This window comes from Neomonachus schauinslandi, chromosome 6 (assembly GCF_002201575.2).
Source record: "Neomonachus schauinslandi chromosome 6, ASM220157v2, whole genome shotgun sequence".
Taxonomy (NCBI): domain Eukaryota; kingdom Metazoa; phylum Chordata; class Mammalia; order Carnivora; family Phocidae; genus Neomonachus; species Neomonachus schauinslandi.
The window spans coordinates 98,167,896-98,189,902 of NC_058408.1; the positions used below are offsets into that span (position 1 = coordinate 98,167,896).

The 22,007-nt window shown below is 36.8% G+C and overlaps 1 protein-coding gene across 3 annotated transcripts in view; it reads left to right on the forward strand.

The window, feature by feature from the left end:
• Positions 1-17,196, forward strand: part of VPS26A (VPS26, retromer complex component A) — a 33,981-nt gene extending 16,785 nt beyond the window's left edge. For 2 of the 3 annotated variants that reach the window (XM_021699740.2, XM_021699741.2), the window contains exons 3-9: positions 2,239-2,314; positions 3,448-3,604; positions 4,447-4,611; positions 7,068-7,174; positions 9,935-10,003; positions 12,795-12,937; positions 15,370-17,196. In XM_021699740.2, coding sequence (XP_021555415.1) covers positions 2,239-2,314; positions 3,448-3,604; positions 4,447-4,611; positions 7,068-7,174; positions 9,935-10,003; positions 12,795-12,937; positions 15,370-15,483 — 831 coding nt within the window. In that variant the 3' untranslated portion in view covers positions 15,484-17,196. Of the gene's footprint in view, positions 1-2,238; positions 2,315-3,447; positions 3,605-4,446; positions 4,612-7,067; positions 7,175-9,928; positions 10,004-12,794; positions 12,938-15,369 lie in introns of all 3 variants that reach the window. The other variant, XM_021699738.2, reaches the window with a different exon arrangement.
• The last annotated feature ends 4,811 nt before the right edge of the window (positions 17,197-22,007 follow it).

Here is a 22,007-nt window from a genome sequence, read left to right on the forward strand (position 1 = left end):
TTCCTGATTTTGATATTCGCACTGTGATTAAAAGATTATTTTCTTAGGTACACATGAAGTGTTTATGGGTAGAGGAGAATGATGTCTCCAAATTATTCTCAACTGTGAAAAAAAAATTGTATGTGTATGCATAGACTTCTATATATATAGAGAGAGAGAAGGTGATAAATCATATGGGACAAAATATAAACATGATGAATCTGAATAAAGGTTATGTGGGATTTCCTTGTGCTGTTCTTGGAACTATTTTATGTTTGAAATTATAATAAAAGTTGCAAAAGTGTAAGAGTTAGTATTAAAATTCTTTAACTCAGTTCACATAGTTTCATTTATGTTTCTATGCTCCCTTGCAGGATAGCTTTTAAATAAAAATGCTTAATTATGCCTTCCAACCCTGGGATCCTTCAGATTCCAGAATATCTTGCATTAGGCTTAAAAGCAGTTGTGTTTTGACATCAGTGGGAGACCAAAGGACAATTTCAGAGTTTAGGCAATTTGGTAGAAAAATGGAATAACTTTAAATTTCTACCTTAATAGTATGGTTTCAAAGTGTTTTTTGAAGAACTGTAAATTTAAAAATATCAGACACAGCCATGTTTCGATGAAGACATTCCCCAAATCTGTTGCCAGATAGACATTTTAAGAAGTATTCTGTTTTTATGTGCTTTATTAGTGTGAATTAGAGAATAGCTCTAATTACTGCCTGGCTTGTGAGATAGCTGGGAGTTAGGCTTGTATTATTTGTGGTTCAAACCTAAAATTCAACTTGTTAGTGTATGTGAAGCCTCTAATATACTTTTTTTCCTTTAAAATAAGTATTTTTCTGACTTAGAAAGTATTATTTGCCCATTGTAAAAAAACAAAACCTTGAAAACTTTGTACAAAGAAGAAAACAAAATTATAATTATACATTCCAGAAGTAACTGCTTTAAGAGTATTTCTTTTGTGTAATTTAAAAAATATATAATTGGCATTATGCTTGTATACAATTTGACCATGCTTCCTTCATGTAACATATCATGCACATCTTCCCACATCATTAAAAATTCTTTGATCTTATTATAAACGTTAATAATATTCCATCATATGATGTACCACAATTTATTTAATTATTTGCTTCTTTCTTTGGGATATTAATTTGGAAGGCAAGTAACTAACTCATTCTGGTTACAGTATGGAAGATAAAGAAAAGTGAATATTTTAGTTAATACAGTTTACAAACAGAAGTAATTGGATCTGTTTTTATTGGCCCTTGATTACTGTTATCTTTTGAGAAGCATTAGTTAAAAAAGCTTTTAAGAGTCATGTTAACAATATTTTTTTATAGTAAAGAATAAATCTGAAAGTATGCTTTTTTGTATGTTAGCTAATCCTTAAACATTTGGAAAAGTTTTTTTAATATGTATGTACTTTATAGATATTTTGTCAAATTAAAAAATTTATAAAATTAAGGCTTCCATTTGGCAGATGTAAATTTAGGATTTCAAGGTTATATATTTTACTTCAAAAATATGTAAGATAAATCATACAAATACAAAATTTCAGTCTTTAGACATTCTGTTTTTAGAGTGAGTAGCAGATTCAGGGGAATAAACATTGCTTTTAAGGTTAGGAATTATAATAATATATTTTTGGTTACAAAGAGCTAAAGTGATCTTTTAGGTAAATTCTTGAAATTAGTGATTACCTTACATTAAAATGCTATTGTGTAGAATTGTTTAACTATTTGACCAGAAAACACATTTGATTAGTTGCAAATTTTCCCTTTTTTTTTTTTTTTTTTTTTAAAGATTTTATTTATTTATTCATGAGAGATAGAGAGAGAGAGGCAGAGGGAGAAGCAGGCTCCCCGCGGAACAAGGAGCCCGATGCGGGACTCGATCCCAGGACCCTGGGATCACGACCTGAGCCGAAGGCAGACGCTTAACCGACTGAGCCACCCAGGCGTCCCACAAATTTTCCCTTTTTTTGATTTGAGTCTTTATAGTTCTCCAACTTAGAAAGGATTCCTTCCTAACAAAGCAGGTGCTTTTAAGTGTATGTATAAGTGATTGTATTTTGAGTAAGTTATACCTTCTCTGGTGCTGTAAAGTCATAATGATCTAGGTATGTGGTGGTGTCTCAAACTTCAGAAATGAATACCTGAAATACTTATATATTGCATTCATCTGGAAGGAATCTATTAGTAGGCCCACTCAAAGGATTGTTAACATCTTTTATAATTTCATGTTTTGGCAGGTAAACCTAGCCTTTAAGCAACCTGGAAAGAGGCTAGAGCACCAAGGAATTAGAATTGAATTTTTAGGTCAAATTGGTGAGTTTTAAAATAGTATTACTTTTTTTTTTTTTTAAATGATAACTGAGTTTGAAGAGGGTTGGATTTGGCACTTAAATTCTTGAATTACAAATTAGTTTTGTGGAAGGAAGGAATTGATTTTGCATAATAAAGGAGAGGATTTATTTTATAAACATTAAATCATGTTTCTTTGAATTGTGTTAAATACTTGACTCATTCTGCCTTTGTTATTAAACTTAATTACTAAAAATGAGAGGAGTTATATGTTACCAGCCTTGAAAAATAATTCGAGTAAATTAGTTGACTCACTGAAATTTCCATCTGCCTACATTTTTCACCAGCTTTACAATTACCAGTGTCACCTTCATCCTTCACTTTCTAATTACCCATGCCATTTGTCTTCCTAACCTAGTGTGTGCCTGTAGCCAGACTCACCTGTCAGAAAATTCCATGTGAAAAGGAAAGGTGTAATTTCTTCTTGACTTAGATCAGCTTGTGTACATTTCCACACATGTATTTCAGAGGCATTCGTGGTTTAGTAGGAGTTAAACTGTATAAATCTTTTGGTATGGCAGATCGAAAAAGAGAAAAGAAAATGGATCTTTCTATTACAGTATACATAGCTAGGTTTTAAATCTAGCTTTCTAAGATGTACTATACATGTTTAAAGTATCAAAATTGGAATTGGTAGATATATATCTATTCCAGATGAGATTATACTTGAGGGGCAAGTTATAGTAATTCACTGATAGTTGGTAAGTCTTTTGTATATTATAGTTTTATCAAAGTAATATATTTGCCTAGCTAAAGCAAAACAATAAATGCTTTTTGCCTTGAAGGGAGGAAGTTCAAATAATTCCTGGAAATGTGTCTGTTAAAGCAGCTTCATTTTGGGCAAGCCCTAACTACATCAAAGGAATGAATACATCTTTTATAATAGAAATTTTCATTGTGCTGTGCAGCTGAATTTTTTTTATGCCTAGGTGGAGCATAATGAGGATAATGGAATTTGTATCATAGCTGTAGTATATTAAAGACAAATCCAACTAATTCTTTTGGTAAAAATTATTTGCTTTGGAGGTAGAAGTTTGGGTTTTAATGAAATAGATATTAAATGTAATTGGTCTTTTTTGCTTTTTAAAATTTTGTAGAACTTTTCAATGACAAGAGTAATACTCATGAATTTGTAAACCTAGTGAAAGAACTAGCCTTGCCTGGAGAATTAACTCAGAGCAGAAGTTATGATTTTGAATTTATGCAAGTTGAAAAGCCGTATGAATCTTACATCGGTGCCAATGTCCGCTTGAGGTATGAATATATATTAACAAACTGTAGGTGGTGTCAAAACCAGAAAGTAATGGCTACTATCGAATGTCTTATTAGAATTTCTGATTATAATTCTGGACTGATAGACTTCAGATTTTTAAGAATTCTGCCAAATATTTTGTCTAGCTAATGTTCACCTGAGGTAATAAGAGCCTTCTATTGTAGATTTAGAGACTGCCATCATGAGAAGTTTTATTCATATAATTCCTTTGTATGAATCATCCCCTAGGTACTTCCTTTTGTCTTGTAAACAGAATTACCTCAAAATCCATTAGTTTCCCAGCAAATCTCATTTGGTATATGGTAAGAAGTGATAGAGATTGGGAGGGAAATCGGAGGGGGAGACGAACCATGAGAGACTATGGACTCTGAGAAACAAACTGAGGGTTCTAGAGGGGAGGAGGGGTGGGGGGATGGGTTAGCCTGGTGATGGGTATTAAAGAGGGCATGTATTGAATGGAGCACTGGGTGTTATACGCAAACAATGACTCATGGAATACTACATCAAAAACTAATGGTGTAATATATGGTGATTAGCATAACATAATAAAATTTTTTTAAAAAGTGATAGAGATTTCCTCAGGAAGGCATGGCCATAGCACTTCAAATGCATCTAAAAAGTACGTACACTCTTCTTAAAATTACACTTTGTATTTTTTTTTTTTTTTGGTGGTGGGGGCATTTAAAGATTAGAACTCTTTCATGAAGTAAGTTGATCCCAAAGGATCAGTAAGGAGAAAGCTGAGTTGCAGTCAATGTTTGCTTATTTAAAACACTAAAATTTATCATAGGAGATTTAACTTATCTCTCTGTTGGCTTTGTAGGTATTTTCTTAAAGTGACAATAGTAAGAAGACTGACAGATTTGATAAAAGAATATGATCTTATTGTTCACCAGCTTGCCACATATCCTGATGTTAACAACTCCATTAAGATGGAAGTGGGCATTGAAGATTGTCTACACATAGAATTTGAATATAATAAATCAAAGTAAGTACCTTTAACAACAGATAACTTAAATGTTCCGGGAAAATTTAAGAAATAAGCTTTTCGGGTCTTTGTAAATTGGTCAAAGTAGGGATAGAATTGACATTAATTTGATGTAAACAGCCCAACAAAATCTCTGAGCGGAAAGACTATCTTCTTGACTCAGCGTAGGTGTCTTTCATATTCAATTCCTATTAAGTCTCTGCTTGGTCATTTTTTGTAGAGGATCTTACCATCTCAGAAGGCAACTAATCCCTTCTGTCTGTAAAAATTTTCTTTACTGGGTTGGTATAATTTTAGCCTAGTCATTTCTTTAAAACTAAACAAAAATGCTTTTTCCTGCCTACATAAGCAGTACATTTTCATTATTGAAAATTTTGGCAATGTAGGGGCGCCTGGGTGGCTCAGTCGGTTAAGCGTCTGCCTTCAGCTCAGGTCATGATCCCAGAGTCCTGGTATCGAGCCCCGTGTCCAGCTCCCTGATCAGCAGGAGCCTGCTTCTCCCTCTCCTTTCCACTTGTGTTTTATCTCTGTCTCTCTCTCTCTCAAATAAATAAATAAAATCTTAAAAAAATAAAAAAAATTTTGGCAATGTAAAAGATCACATTTTTAATTTTATTATTTTTTATTAATTTTACCACTTTATCACAATAGCTCTTGCATATCTTTTCACAAGAGAGGGAAAGGTATATATTATGTTTATATATGTTGTATTTTTACAGAAACAGGCTCCTGTTTTGTTTATTGTTTAATACCTTTTTAAACTTTATTATGGAAAAATTCAAGCATAGACCAAAGTGTACGAGCAGTACAGTGAATCCTCAAGTAGCCAGCACCCAGCTCCAGTACTTGTCAGTATACGGTCAGATCTGTTTTATCTGGATCCAGCCCCCACACTCCCAACAGATTATACTGAAGCCAATTCCAGACACAGAATTTCATCCATAAAAATTGTGTATTATATTAAATATAATACTGTTATATCTAAAAATATTAATAATTTCTTAATATCTGTACATATCCAGTCAATGTTCACATTTCCCTGATTATCTCATAAAATGTCTTTTTTCCCCTACATGGTTTATTTACTACAGTATCCAAACAAGATTTGTTCAAATCCAGGGCATCCGGACACATTGCATTTGGTTGTTTGACTCTTAAATTTCTTTTAATTTATTGTAAGTTTCCCCCCTATTTTTTTCCCACTAAAGTTTATTTGTTGAAGAAATGGATGTATATTCTTTTATCCCCTTCCTGTGTATTCTTCTGTTACATGACTTTTATTAGTTGTCACTCACCAATTTATGTTACTAAAAATGTGATATAAACATGCCTTCAGAGTCTTAAATTATATTGTTAATAAAATTATCAAATTGTTTAGGACCTATAACCTTGTCACTGGAAGCCTCCCTTCAGGCCAGCATAATTACATTGATCAACTCCTGGGATATTATTTTGAGATTCAAACCTAGGAGAAGGTTGAAAAGCCCTCCAGGGATTGTAGTAATTTCCAGATTTATTAGCACATCATTCCAGAGTAATTGGGAAAGGACTTTGATGACTAGATATCATAGCAACAAACTCAGCCTGTGGAATGTCTCTTTGTGGGTAAGTGCTTTGTTAGCTGCACTACTCTAGCACTTAGAGTAATAAGGACACTAAACTCTTGTGTAGAGTTTTAATGTTCAGAAACATCTTTATACACCAAATAAATATTGCAAGCATAACAATCTTAATTTTCTCTGCTTAAGTTCTTCGGAATCTAACCTCTAAGTAAAGGACCCACAGTTAATCAGGCTAATTCTTCCCTTTAAGGTGTATTGATGGTAAAGTTAAAGCTTGATTCCTATTTTTATAGCAAAATGGTGAGTACTTTTTTGAAAAAAAAAGAACATTAAATAATCTGAATAGCCAAAATGGTATTTTTAAAAAAGATTTTATTTATTTGAGAGACAGAGAGCACAAGCGGAGGGAGGGACAGAGGGAGAGGAGCAGACTCCCCACTGAATGGGGAGCCAGACACAGGGCTCGATCCCAGGACCCTGAGATCATAACCTGAGCTGAAGGCAGATGCTTAACCAACTGAGCCACCCAGTGCCCCCAAAATGGTATTCTTAAATAGTTACTGTCATAAGGATGTCTGACATAAAGATGTCTACTAAAGCCTTTCAGGACATATTTCACTCTTTTTTTAAAAATATTTATTTATTTATTTTAGAGACAGATGAGAGAGAGGGAGAGTGAGAATGAGTGGGAGGGGCAGAGGGAGAGGAAGAGAGAATCCAAAGCAGACTCCGCACTGAGCATAGAGCCTGACATGGGGCTCAGTCTCACAACAGAGATTGAGACCTGAGTCGAATCCAAGTCAGACACTTAACCAGCTGCACCTCTCAGGTGCCCCTTTTTGATTGTTTTTTTAAACTGATACTTGGTAAATGAGGTATGTTCTTTCCCCAAAGGTATCATCTAAAGGATGTGATTGTTGGAAAAATTTACTTTTTATTAGTAAGAATAAAAATCCAACATATGGAGTTGCAACTGATCAAAAAAGAGATCACAGGAATTGGTAAGTTAAAAAGAGTATTTGAATTAAAATTCCTGTTTTAAAAAATTTTTAAATCTTAAAATATTGTTTAGATATACAATAAATATACATATTGGATACTGACTTTGATACTTAATATTGCTTAATGTTTGTGCTTTTTTAAAAATTAATCTTTGAATAGGTTATACCTTCACATTGTTCAAAAACAAAGTGTAAAAGACTATATGGTAAAAAGTGTCCTATTTGTGTACTCCAGCTACTCATAGGTCATATGTTTATAAGTTTTAAAATGCTTCTTGATATTTATACATATACAGTAACTACTTTTATATTATACCCTTTGCCCTGCTTTTAAGTTAAATGTTTATGTACAATATATATTTTGCTTTTTCACTTAATATATCTTAGAGATCTTTCCATATCAATGTGTAGAGTACTTCCTCATCTTTTTTATAGTATTCCTTTCTATGGATACACTAGAATTTAACCAGTCTGCTCCAGGTTGTTTCCAGTCACTTGCTATTCCAAACAGTGCTAAACTTAATAATGTCATTTTGCATGTGTGCAGGTATGTGTGGGAGATAAAAATCCTAAAAGTAGAATTGTTATTTCAATGAGTATATTCATTTGTAATTTTGATACATATCAGTTTATCCTCTTTAGGGGTTGTATCAATTTGTATTATTACCAGCAAGGAATGTAGAAGAATGCCTTTTCCTCTTATTCTTTTTTTTTTTAAGATTTTATTTATTTATTTGAGTGAGCTAGAGAGAGAGTATGAGGAGGGGAATGGGGCAGAGGGAGAGGGAGAAGCAGACTCCCCACTGAGCAGAGAGCCTGACAGGGACCCTGGGATCATGACCTGAGCCGAAGGCAGAGGCTTAACTGACTGAGATACCCAGTTGCCCCTTTTCCTCCTATTCTTACCAATACAACATTAGAAAATTTTTAGCTGATCTGATGAGTAGGGAGAGAAAGTTCCTCGTTGTAGTTTTAATTTAGTTTTTTTCGTTCTGAATGAGGGTAAGCATCTTTTCATGTGTATAAAAGCTATTTGTATTTCTTTTCTATATATACTGCCTATCTATATCCTGTGTTCCATCTCTTTTGGATTATTAGTCTTTTCTTACTGATTTGTAGAAACTCTTTATATATTAGGGAAATCAATTCCTTTTTCTGTATTAAAAGCAGCAAAAGGGGCACCTGGGTGACTCAGTTGATTAAGCATCTGCCTTCAGCTCAGGTCATGATCCAGGGGTCCTGGGATTGAGCCCTGTGTTGGGCTCCCTGCTCAGCAGGGAGCCTGCTTTTCCCTCTCCCTCTGCTGCTCCCCCTGCTTGTGCTCTCTTGCTCGCTTTCTCTGTCAAATAAATAAATAAAATCTTTATAAATGAATGAATGAATGAATGCAGCAAAAATTTCCCTAGTTTGTCTTGCTAATGATGGCTTTTGCCATGTAGTTCTTTTTGTGTAGTCAAATTTACTAGTTTTTCCTTTTATAGACTCTAGGTTTTGTGCCAGAGAAAGGCCTTTTTCACACTGATGTTCTAAAAGTAATTTTCTGTGCTTGATTCTCCTAAAATAATATAATCTGGGGATTTTGTTTAAATTTTTAATTTCTTTGGAATTTGTCTTGATATGGATTCAACTTTAGTTTTTTCCAGATGGCTGACCAGTTGCCCCAGAATTATTTATAATTGCTTTTTAATTTTAATTAGTGTGTAGATTTAATTTGTCTCATTTGTTGGATTTTTGCTGAAAATAATTTTAGGCAACACTTTTTTTTTTTTTTTAAAGATTTTATTTATTTATTTGACAGAGAGAGAGATAGTGAGAGCAGGAACACAAGCAGGGGGAATGGGAGAGGGAGAGGGAGAAGCAGGCTTCCCGCCGAGCAGGGAGCCCGATGTGGGACTCGATCCCAGGACTCTGGGATCATGACCTGAGCCGAAGGCAGACGCTTAACGACTGAGCCACCCAGGTGCCCGAGGCAACACTCTTTAAGAATTTATAATTGGAATCATAATTAGAATCATCTGTGATTTCTTAATCTCCATTTTCACCTGCTAATAAAAGTTTTAAGGGATTTAAAGATATTAAAATCAAACGTCAGGTTCCTTTTTCTTGTTTAAAAGAAATTAAACATTTTTTCTGGTTAAAAATTGTGCTGATTCTAGAAAAGTTTAAATAAAAAATAATCTGTACTCATTCAGAACAGAGTTTGGTTGTCTTTGCATATTATATGTTTTACAGCATTGGGATCATTAATGTATGTTTTGATATACTTTTTTCATTTATCATATCATTGACTTTTTACAGATGTCTGGGGTCAAATAATCTCTTAGAAGATGAACACCCAAACTTAAAAGAACTATGTCAATCAAGTACTCAGTTTGATGTTTTCTCCAAGTTAGAGTTAACTAACTCTGAAAGAAGACAGTTTGGATGTTGCAGAGAAAACTAGCATGACAGTGGTTATTTCTTATGTGTCTAGTTTCCATTTTAGTAGATACTAGAAATGATAGAAGGAACTCTATAGAGAAGATTCTTTCTGAACTATATATATGGTAAGAAGAGAGTGAAACATTCAGTGAAGTGATAAGTATGTTAAGTGTAGATCAAGAAATAGAAAAGAATGATTTTCACAAAATGGGAAGATAAATTAGTACTAAAATAATGTAGTTGGAAAATAAGATATAAGGTTGGAAATTATATTCTGGAAATATTTAACTTAATGTCATTTACATTATTTTTTTAATGTCGTTTACATTATTGTGCTAGGACCCAGTACCACCACAGAAACAGAAACAATTGCTAAATATGAAATAATGGATGGTGCACCAGTAAAAGGTAACATACTTTTCATTTACTTCTTTTGTGTGATAGGTAGTACAAACAGCAGTGTTCATGGCAGTTTAGTTTGAAAGTATTTATGCAGTGTAAAAGTATTTGTGAATTCTTAAGTGATTCTGATAATGATGTTTTTAAGATCGTCTTTGTATAGATAGTGAAAGACTGTAATAGTACTTCCTAGTCTGAAGTAAAGTTTAATTTTTTATGCAGTTTAAATTTTAGTATTTAGGGGTGCATGGGTGGCTCAGTTGGTTAAGCCTCTGTCTCTTGATCTCAGCTCAGGTCTTGATCTCAGGGTTGTGAGTTCGAGGCTGGCTCTGGGCTCCATGCTGGGTGTGGAGCCTACTTAAAAAAAAAAAAGAAAGAAAAACTTTAATTCAGTATTTAGAAGAGACATTTATATATTATCTCTTACCTAGTTCTGAATTTGTAATATTTTGATTGTCTTCTGTTATGATAGTTTATCTCGGTAAGTCTTTTTTACTCATGCTGAATATAAGGTGCTGTATAGCTAAGCATTAATGTCTGTGGGATTCTGTAATCCTTATAGCCCCCAAGAAAACAAGCAGTTCCATTATTATCTTCCGTATCCAAGATAATAAAGCCAGTATTTTTAATTTTACTTTTTAAAAGATTTTTAATTTTTTTTGAGTAATCTCTATACCCAACAAGGGGCTCGAATTTACAACCCTGAGATCAAGAGTCACATGCTCAGGACTCCTGGGTGGCTCAGCCAGTTAGCGTCTGCCTTCGGCTCAAGTCATGATCCCAGGGTTCCAGGATCCAGACTGACGTCAGGCTCTCTGCTCAGTGGGGAGCCTGCTTCCTCTCTCTCTGCCTGCCACTCTCCCTGTTTGTGTTCTCTGTCTCCCTCGTCAAATAAATAAATAAAATCTTAAAAAAAAAAAAAAGTCACATGCTCTATTTACTGAGCCAGCCAGTGCCCCAGTATTTATCATTTTACATCTACATCTTTGGCTTTTTCTCATTCGGTTAGTAATTATTTCAAAAAGTAGCTATCATTTACTGAGTGCCAACTATAGAGGAGGCATTGTACTCTGAGGTGCTCCAATGTTTCCTTTGAGTTAGGTGATGGTATCTTATTCTACAGATTAAACTGAGATACAAAGAGGTTAAAAAACTTGTTAAAGGTAAAGTGTAGGGGAGGCAGAACTTTACCCATCTTAGATTTTCAGCTGGGACTCTCAAAAGGACAGATTAATAAAGGAAAAAAAGTTTATTAATGTGTGCAGTGCACATCATGCAGGAAAAACCTCAACAAAAAATAACTCAAAACAGTGGCTTAGAATTTCAGCATATATAGCATCTTCAAAAGAACAATAAATTTCAAGATCTAACTGGAGAAAGGAAAGTAGTTGCAGGCTTCTCCAGGGGTGTGGCAAGCTGTGTGAAGGTAAATAAATCTAAGGGAGGAAACAAATGGAGTGAGGTTTGTTTGCTGATTCCTGATCAGCCATCCCTGGGCTGATGAAACTGTCTTCATTAAAGGGAGAAGTTACAGCCTGCCTTTAGGCAGAAAATGGGGAGCCTTTTCTGCTCTTTGCTGCTTAGTAATTGCCTTCAGCTCAAAATAATTTTTATGTCAAAGAGGCAGATTTGTGGTGACATAATCTGGTTTCCTTTAATAGCTAATCATTGCAGAATTGGATTTGAGCCCAGGTCTTTCTAAATTCAAGACGTGTGTGTGTGTGTGTGTGTGTGTGTGCGTACACACTCCTGTTAGGCAACATTACTTTGTAAAATTTCAGCAGCCACAAAGTTTTATGTAAAGTAATGGATCATATATCTTTCAGGAAATGGATGTGCACAAGAAAAGTATTACATATAAAAGATTCAAAACAGAATATGCAAATAGTTACCCTTAGGAAAGAAACCACGAGAATCTTTTTGGTAACGAAGGAATAATCATCATTAGGAACATGTTTGTTGCTTTGGATGAATTAGTTAATAAGTATTGAAGAACTTATACACATGATTAGAAATTATGGTAAACTTCATGAAAGAATAACAGAACTACTAAAATAGCACTTACCTGCTGGCACTATTCTAAGCTTTTTACATATATTGACTCATATAGTCCTTACAAATCTCTACAAGATGGATATTATAGCTATTTTCCATTTCACAGATAAGGAACTTGAAACAGAATGGTTAAGTGATTTGGCCAAGGTCACACGGCCAGTAAGTTGTAGAGTTGGCATCTGAATCCAGGCATTCTGACTGTAGAGCAGTGGTTCTCATCTAGGGGCCGTTTTGCTGCACCACCACCCCCTGGACATTTGTTGTGGCTTGGAGTTATTTTTGGTTGCCACACTTGGGGAATGCTGCTGATATCTAGTGAACAGAACTTAACCACAACGAAGAATTATCGGGCCCAAAATGGCAGTAGTGCTAAGGCTGAGAAACCCTGGTCTAAAGTTTTCGTTATGGGGCGCCTGGGTGGCTCAGTTGGTTAAGTGTCCACGTTCGGCTCAGGTCACGATCCCAAGGTTCCGGGATAGAGCCACGCATCTGGCTTCTTGCTCAGCGGGGAACCTGCTTCTCCCTCTGCCTGCAGCTCCCCTTGCTTGTGCTCACTCTCTCTCTCTTTCTCTGACAAATAAATAAAAGCTCTAAAAAAAAAATTTTTTTTTTAAATAAGGTTTTTGTTAGGCTGCCATCTCATGAAGAACTAAACTGTTAGTGTCTTCTCTATAATGCTTAGTTCTAGGTGTTATGTGACCATATTTTCATCTTTAGAATTAAATGGAAATTGTTTTTCTTTCAGGTGAATCAATTCCAATAAGACTGTTTTTAGCGGGATATGACCCAACTCCAACAATGAGAGATGTGAACAAAAAATTTTCAGTAAGGTACTTTTTGAATCTAGTCCTTGTTGATGAGGAAGACAGAAGGTACTTCAAGCAGCAGGTATGGTGCCACCAAGGCTGATGTTCCACCAAGGCTGATGTTTTGTTCTATGGCAGTTCTAAAAACACCTGGAAAGCACTCACTTTTCTAAGCTTTACAGTACTGAGCAAGTGGGAGTTTCTATGATAAGGAATTTAGGTGTGAATGGAATAGTGTCATGATAGATCTCTTCCCTATCATTCTGCAGGACTCCAGAATGGGCTGTAATTTGGCAGAGCTTTTATTTTTCTTTTGAAAGTTTTTTTTTTTTTTATAAAAATAATACCTACCATTTGTTAAAAAAATTAGGCAATAAAGAACAGGTTAACAAAAATTCCACCATCATTGTGAGTAGTTTTCCAGACAAACTTGTATATGTGTATTTAGATCATATGTGTGTTGTTCTTTAATTTGCTTTTTCATTCAGTAGTGTCTTGAATATCTTTCCTTTATCAACAGATAATAGATAGATAGATATTCGTTATCACTTTGAATGATTTCATTAACTTGATGGATTCTGGTTTTCCATTCTGTTGTAAATTTACCTGAGATGACCCAAATCTAATACTTTTTTTTATATAAAATGTTTATCATAAAACTAGTTCTCATTTGAAAATCAAAAGCCTTTGGTGAATTTTCAGTGAAGATTGTGATTGGAATGGTCTTTTATATTATGAACCAGATTAATAAATATTTGAATGTCAATTGAGTACTCAAAACTAAATTAGAAATTATTCTGCATGAGTATTTTTTTTTTAAAGATTTTATTTATTTATTTGAGAGAGAGAGAATGAGAGAGAGCACATGAGAGGGGGGAGGGTCAGAGGGAGAAGCAGACTCCCTGCCGAGCAGGGAGCCCGATGCGGGACTCGATCCCGGGACTCCAGGATCATGACCTGAGCCGAAGGCAGTCGCTTAACCAACTGAGCCACCCAGGCGCCCTGCACTGAGTATTGTGAAGAATACAAAATCTACCTTTTATAAACATAGTTTGTCTTCAAGGTTCTCACATTGCATATGTGTGGAAAGAGAAAAATTATAAAAAGCTAATTAACAGAAAACTTAAATTATAGTTCGACCATAATTTAGAAGAGAGAAAACCTTTTCTTTTGATATTGCCATAATGCTGTAAAATTACCTATTAAAAATAGGTAATTTGTGGGCACTTGGGTGGCTCAGTCGTTAAGCGTCTGCCTTCGGCTCAGGTCATGATCTCAGGGTCCTGGGATCAAGCCCCGCATCGGGCTCCCTGCTCGGCAGGAAGCCTGCTTCTCCCTCTCCCACTCCCTCTGCTTGTGATCCCTCTCCCACTCCCTCTGCTTGTGATCCCTCTCTGGCTATGTCTCTCTCTGTCAAATGAATAAAATCTTTAAAAAAAAAAATAGGTAATTTGTAACTCAAGATAGATTATATAGGGGCGCCTGGGTGGCTCCGTTAAGTGTCTTGACTCTTGATTTCAGCTCAGGTCATGATCTCAGGGTCGTGAGATCGAACCCCACATTGGGCTCTGCTCTGGGTGTAGAGTCTGCTTGGGATTCTCTCTCTTCCTCTCCCTCGGCCCCTCCCCCCTCTTAAAAAAAAAGATTATATAAACTTTACAGTTTCCAAATCAGTTACATATTGTAGCCTATTGAATGAATACGTTGCTTCCCACGGCATTCATTTGGCTGTTTGGTAACCAACATAAACAGCCTGTCATGACTTTACAGAGCAAATTTAGGATTTTTTTTTTTTTTTTTAATTTTAGGAATTTAAAAGAGATCTCAGGATGGATTGGTTGGAACAAGATTTGGATAGGCAGAGGAATAAGTATTTGAAAAAATATATATATATATATAGGAGAAATTGTAGGGTGGGTTTATTTGGAGTGCATTGGGAGGAGAGCGTTAACTGTTTGGCTGGTGGGGGAACAGAGTGATGTTGGTAAATTGGATAAAGGTTATGAAGGACCTTGAATGCCTGGTCTGAGATTTATCCTAGAGGCACTGAGAACTACTGAAGTGCGGTTGAAGCAGTGTTTTAGCCAAATCGGGTAGTGATTGGAAGGGTGGGTTAGAAAGGAGCCTCAGGCACTGGAGGCCGAGCTGTCTACCAAGAAGCTCTTAGTGTCTGAGGTTGAAGTTACAGAGGTTTGAACTTGGCTAAGGGCAAAATAGCAAACCAAGGACAGATTTTAGGAATCTTGAAATCAGTAATAGCTAGAATCTTGTGCCACATTAGATTGGCAGTGGTGGTGTACATAGGTGCTTATGAGAGGGAAGCAGGGCTGGCAGAAGGGGTGGTCCAAGATTAGAACTGGAAGAAAGTAGGTCACTCAGCAAAAAGAACAGCTTTTGTTGGGAAGAATCTAATTTTGTTATAGTTAAAATTGAAGTGGCATTATTTCCATGGTGAAGATTTAAGGCATAATATGAGAATGTTAATTTGTTGATGTCTTGCATATGTTTTACCAGGAGATCATTTTATGGAGAAAAGCTCCTGAAAAATTGAGGAAACAGAGAACAAACTTTCACCAGCGATTTGAATCACCAGAATCACAGGCATCTGCTGAACAGCCTGAAATGTGAACTGAATAGGAGAAAAAAAGAAAAACAAAAAACTCCTATATCCATTGAGATTAAGTTCAGCGGGTTAAAGATGGTTGCAGCTTGTAGTGGGGGAAAAGGCCAAAACTCCATTTATAATAGTCTTCCTTTATCTTACAGTGCTGCATTTATTTTATGATACAACTAAATGTTCTTCATGTATATACATTAAAAAAAGCGCTTTCTTTGAAACACTGGAACTTTCTTAAGCTGCCGTTTTTTCTTTCTTGTCTTTTTTTTTTTACTGCACACTTTGACCTGATAATAAGCACTCAGATACGCATAAACATAAACATTAAAGATTTTCATGTGAGTAGGCTGGTATTTGTAATTTCGCTTTTCTTAGTAATGTTGATTATAAATACTTTTCTCCTTTTTCATGCTAATAATTACCTCTTATTCTCTACATGCAAAAAATTAAGTATTTCGTGTTCAAATAAAAATAGAAAAATTGAATGGGCCTTAAATCCTGCAAAGATTTAAAACATGGCATCTCAATATTTTTGAGGAATACATTTGTTTCTACATGTGTGTTTGAGAAATACCTATGGAGTGTTTCACTGTAGGTGCTTTTGATTCCACCATTCCATGGCTTCCTGAATTGTATCCTCTTTGAAGTCTTCTGTTTTGTGAATGTTAAAATTTTTCCCCGAGATTATGTGGCATGTCACCGTGGCCTGCTTGCTTGCCCCTTCTTTCCTTCCTTCCTTCCTCCTTCCCTTCCTCCCTCCCTCCCTCCTTCTCTTCCTTTTCTCTTTCATTCATTCTTTTCTTTCTTTCTTTTTTGCCATATTAAGTAACTATTTTGCTATTACTATCCAGCAGGTACCACTGTATGTTTTCTGCAATGTAGAGTTGACTCTGTTGGCATTTTCGAATTTGTTAAAACTATATCATTTTTCTGTAACTACTTTGAATTTTTTTTTTTTAATTTAAGGCATCTTTTTACCACATACATGAAATTATAATTTTGTTGCCTTCACAAATACTCTCTTCCCTTTCCAGGGGAAAGTTTGAGGATGGGGAACTCAGGAAGACCTGTGAAGCATGTAGTTATCTAGATCTGGACAATTTCATGTTTGTTAAACTGGAACTTTGGCTAGTTCAAACTCAAATGTAATTTCACCCACTCTGTTTAAATTTTGTTAACACTAAATTCAAGTCATTTGTTCAAAGTTGTAAAAAGAAGGTTTTAGTCATCTGTTCATATGCATGGGGTCTGATCTCAGATACACTAAATGTGGAGTGTAGGAACTAAAATGAAGCCTGCTGTGTGAAACTACTTTCACTTAGGGTTCACTGGTTTTTGTACCAATATTTTTTTATACACTTCAGCGCAAGTCTTGTCAGTTAACCTTACTTTATGAGTAAGCTAAGTAACCCAAATTACATTTCTCTAAACCTGTTTACTACTATGGCACTTTGATAAAATGGTCAGTAACCAACTTCTTTACTGGCAAAAGGTTCCATGTACCATGTGCTGGAGCATCTATTTTAAATGTGGCTGTCTGTGAATGGTAATGTTTTCCTTCATGTAAGTGCCTGTTCAGAGTTTCAAAATTTAAAGATGCCAGATATTTTCATGGTCACTTGCATGTAGTAATCTAGAAAATATTCGAAGAAATTTTGAAAACAATTATATTTAACCAGCCTCAAATTGTGCAACCATGATGTATAATAAAGAATTTGAAATGATACTGAGCTTGCTATTTGAATGATTAAAATGTTCTATTCTCAAATCTCACTGTCATATTTATTCATTGAGGACAGGATTGCTCATAGTTTAGGAAGCTATATTTGTTACAAGAAGTTTTTATAAATATTGTCAGTTTTAATTTCAAATAGTTATATAATGCTTTTAATTAGGTGGCTTAAAACACATAAATAGGATGCTTATTCACTTAATTGTTGCTTAACCAATTTGAAGAATAAAAATTTGAAATCAGTATTTGGTGAATTGGGTAAAAATTTGGCCAGTTAACTAGAAATAAACTGAAAAAATTTGTGCTTTTAGTAAGTACAGAGGCTCAGTTAGTAGAGCATGTGACTTTTTTTAATCATTTATTTGAGAGAAAGCGTGAGTGAGCAGGGTGAGGGGTAGAGGGAGAGAGAATCCTCAAGCAGACTCCCCGCTGACCATGGAGCCCAACCTAGGAACCCTGAGATCATGACCGGAGCCAAAATCAAGAGTCAGCCGCTCAACTGACTGAGCCACCCAGGCACCCTGAGCATGTGACTCTTGATCTCAGGGTAGTGAGTTCAAGCCCCATGTTGGGTGCAGAGATTACTTAAATTAATTTTTTAAAATGCAATATCCAGTGGTTCTCAACCCTGGCTGCGTGTTCAAATCAGTTTAGCTTTTTAAAATAACCATGTTGGGGCGCCTGGGTAGCTCAGTTGGTTAAGCGACTGCCTTCGGCTCAGGTCATGATCCTGGAGTCCCAGGATCGAGTCCCACATCGGGCTCCCTGCTCAGCAGGGAGTCTGCTTCTCCCTCTGACCCTCCTCCCTCTCATGCTGTCTCATTCTCTCTCTCTCACACACACACACACACAAAAAAAAATCTAAAATAACCATGTTGGGTCCTACCCAGACCATAAAATCAGAATTTCAGGGGTCAGGGCCTCAGAGTTAAAAAAAACATCCAGGGTTGAGAACCACTGTCTAAACCATGTAAATGGTTATTTCCGTCACTAGCGAAGAGGTTTTTTTGTGGGTTTTTTGTAGTTTTGAACTTTTTAAAAAAAAATTTATTTATTTTAGAGAACATGTAAGCAGGGGGAGAAGAAGAGAGAATCTCAAGCAGACTCCATGCTGAACTGGGAGCCAGATGCAGGGCTCCATCTCACGACCCTGAGATAATGACCTGAGCCAAAATCAAGAGTCGGATGTTTAACTGAGCCCAGGCGCCCTCTGAACTTTATTTTTTGAAGCAGAACTAAAAAAAATACAAGAGGGACACAGTTTAATCATTCTGAATTTCTGTTAGCAGAATCTGATAGCAAGAACCTCATGAAATAAAATGAAGAGTTGGGGGGGGGGGCCCTCTCCCTCTGCCCCTCTGCAAACCCCCTCCCCCCATGCTCCTCTCTAAAAATAAATCTTACAGGCACGTGGGTGGTTCAGTTGGTTAAGCATCTGTCCAGCTCGGGTCATGATCCCAGGGTCCTGGGATCGAGTCCCACATCGGGCTCCCTGCTCAGTGGGGAGTCTGGTTCTCCCTGCCCCTCCTCCCTGCTCATGGCTCTCTCTCTCAAAAATATTTTTAAAAATTGAAAAAAATTAAAAATCTTTTTAAAAACATCAACAGGGTGCCTGGGTAGCTCAGTCAGTTAAGCGTCTGCCTTCAGCTCAGGTCATGATCTCAGGGTCCTGGGATCCAACTGCACGTCAGGCTCCCTGCTCAGTGGGGACTTTGCTTCTCCCTCTCCCTCTGCCCCTACCTCCCCCTGCCCCACTTGTGCGCTCTCTCTCAAAATCTTAAAAAAGAAAAACCAGTAACAATCAAATCAGTTTTTAGAAAAACTAGAATTTTAGCAATTCTTAACCCTTCCGATCAGGCAGTCCTGGTCAGTTTACACCCTCTTAAGTTTTCTTTCAAGAATGATTGGTAAATTATCATCTACTTTCCCTACTCACACATTTCCTATCTACTTTACCTTTCAATTCTCAATTCGAAAGACCAAAACATTAATTTGTCATACTTAGGTTTTTCAGTTATACATAAACATGGAGGTTAACATCTAAAAGATGTTAATTCTAAACAAACACCTAAATGAAGGTTTTTAGAGTTTGTAAATCCAGCACCCTGGGCTTTTAAAGAAACCACAGTGACAAATTACAGAAATCAAGAATCACAGTTCCTTTTAAATGTAATCATCAGATTAAAAACTAGAACACTTAGCCGATTCTACCTTAGGCTCTATTAAATTTGAGAAGCAGCTCCCAAAGGAGTTTTATTATTTTGAAATCATAAAAGGGGGAAAGTACATAATTAGAAATAAGTGGCTGGCAGGCACTGTTTTGAATTGTTGGGGAGGAAGAACTTTTCCTCTACTTTCTTAGATTCTGTGTTTGGGAGCGTGCTGATTAAACTGACGAAAGACAAGCAAGAGAAAAGACTGACTTAATGAGTATGAGGGAGTTCACAAAAATGTAACTTAAAGGGGTAGTTAGAATTTGGGACCTTATATATCATCTTGATAGGGGAAAGCGGGTGAAGGACACTTATACATGACTTCTTCATAGGGGAAGTTGGGGGTAGAAAGGGCACTTATGGGAAAACAAATGACTTAAGAAAGATAAATGGGCCCTTAGGAGAATTGATGGAAGATAAAATAGTTTTGTGACACACTCTGTTTAGGCGTGGTGCCAACTTTCACTGTACCTGGTGATGAGATCATCTTCCCTGGTTGCTCCCTGAGAGGGGATTTATGATAATTGAGTTCCTTTGGGAGGCTTTGCTTTGAGGCAGAGGATTTCAGGAACTCAAATGCCTTCTCCTCAAAATTCTTATGCCACAGTGGCATATTCCAGACTCCTTCATCAGTATGGATCAAGTAATTGGAATACTCAATCCTAAGTACTGGGTGAGTCAGTAACATCTTAATTTCATTCCTTTTGTATTCAACGGCATCTGTTGAACAGACATAAAGGCACCAGGGGCTTCTACTAGCCTGAATTGGAATATAACATATTTTAAGTTTCAAATCAAAGGCATAATGAGGAAACTGTGCACCTTTTAATAGATCCTTTTTAAGGCTTGGGGCCTTCCATGAGCACAATTCCTAGTCACTCCCCTATCCAAAATCTTTAGTGACTCCATTCCAGGAGAAAGCTTAAACTCCATACTACATAACCGCTCCCGTTTTTCTAAGCCCCTTGGAGGATGACTGCTCTCCCGTCTGCACTCCAGCTAGCTTTTTGCAAGCTCTGCTGGCCAGTCTTGCCAGACACCATTTCCATCTCCAAGTCAAAGAGCTAGATGTTCTCTCTTGTGCTGTCAAGGCATGCTGTGCACACCTCTGGGACTCTGCTCACCACACTTTTATAAAAGACTTTGATTTTATGGATTTTAAGCCTCTTGGCTCAGTCTTGTTTTAGTGTACTTTGTGCTTATGACATAATATACTTTCAATATCTGAATAAATTAGTGAACCTTATTTTCCTAGTGATTATAAAATTAGGTGTCCTCCTCTAGAAAAAAAAGTCTGATGAGGGACAGAAACAGAAAAATGTTCACTGTTAGCCCAGAAGCATGCCCTATAGCCTGCACAGTTTCAATAAGGGTCAAATATGCACTGGTTGCTACATTCTTAAAAGGTCTCATGACAGGGGCACCTTGGTGGCTCAGTTGGTTAAGCAACCGACCCTGGATTTTGGCTCAGGTCATGATCTCAGGGTCCTGGGATGGAGCCTAGTGTTGGGCTCCCTGCTCGGCAGGGAGCCTGCTTCTCCCTCTCCCACTCCCCCTGCTCACTCTCTCTCTTTGAATTAATAAATAAATCTTTATTTTTAAAAAATATTTTATTTATTTATTTGACAGAGCGAGTGAGAGAGCACAAGCAGGGGGAGCAGTAGAAGGAGAGGGAGAAGTAGGCTCCCCGCCGAGCAGGGAGCCCCATGTGGGTGGGGCTCAATCGCAGGACCCCGGGATCATGATTTGAGCTGAAAGCAGATGCTTAACCATCTGAGCCACCCAGGTGCCCCAATAAATAAACCTTAAAAGTCTCGTGAGTGCCTGTACATCTCACTGAGTTAATATCGAGCTGAATGATAAGCACCAGAGAAATCTTATGGAAGTAGTTTTATGAGAAGAAATTTGAAGAAAACCCTTATGATCTAATGCTCCCTGCTCGTCCCGTCCCCCTTGAACACTAAGCATGTAACCACTACCAGCTTCATACAGCAGAAGTGCAGCACTTTCTGCCCAGGGGTCCTGTCCCTGTGCTACTGAAACTTACTAAGTTACACCATAAAATGTCTCCAGATTTACTTCTTGACTGGCAAGCTCAGCGATGCCACAATTTTGGTGGTCTGTACAGGAATTATGAATGAATCCAAGAGCCCTGATGTGGCTTGGTAAGTCTTCTTTATCCCCGGTCTTTGTTTTTAACTTGTTCCTTTTCAGAGATGTCCTGAATAGTACAGCCCTTTGGAACAGGTCTTGCTGAGTGCTCAGGAGAGAACCTTCTGCCCATGCCCAAACTACAGGGAGGGACAAACTCCTGCCACCTGGCTGGATGGACATCGGTACCTTGGCCGTAATGGTGTTGGGCTCAGAAATCAGGCTCTTCCTGTTTTACCTGTTAATACTTGTATTCTTCTCAGGCATGGGACAGCCATTCATGGCATTCGGATGGCTGCCAATCTTAAGACTCCTGTGTAAGGTTTCTTCCTAAATAACCCAGTGTGATCCCTCAATGAGCATAAAGTCTAAGACATGTCTGACCGTTTGCTTCCTGAAAGGGACCGGAGCTATTACCCAGTTGGGGCACTCACCCAAT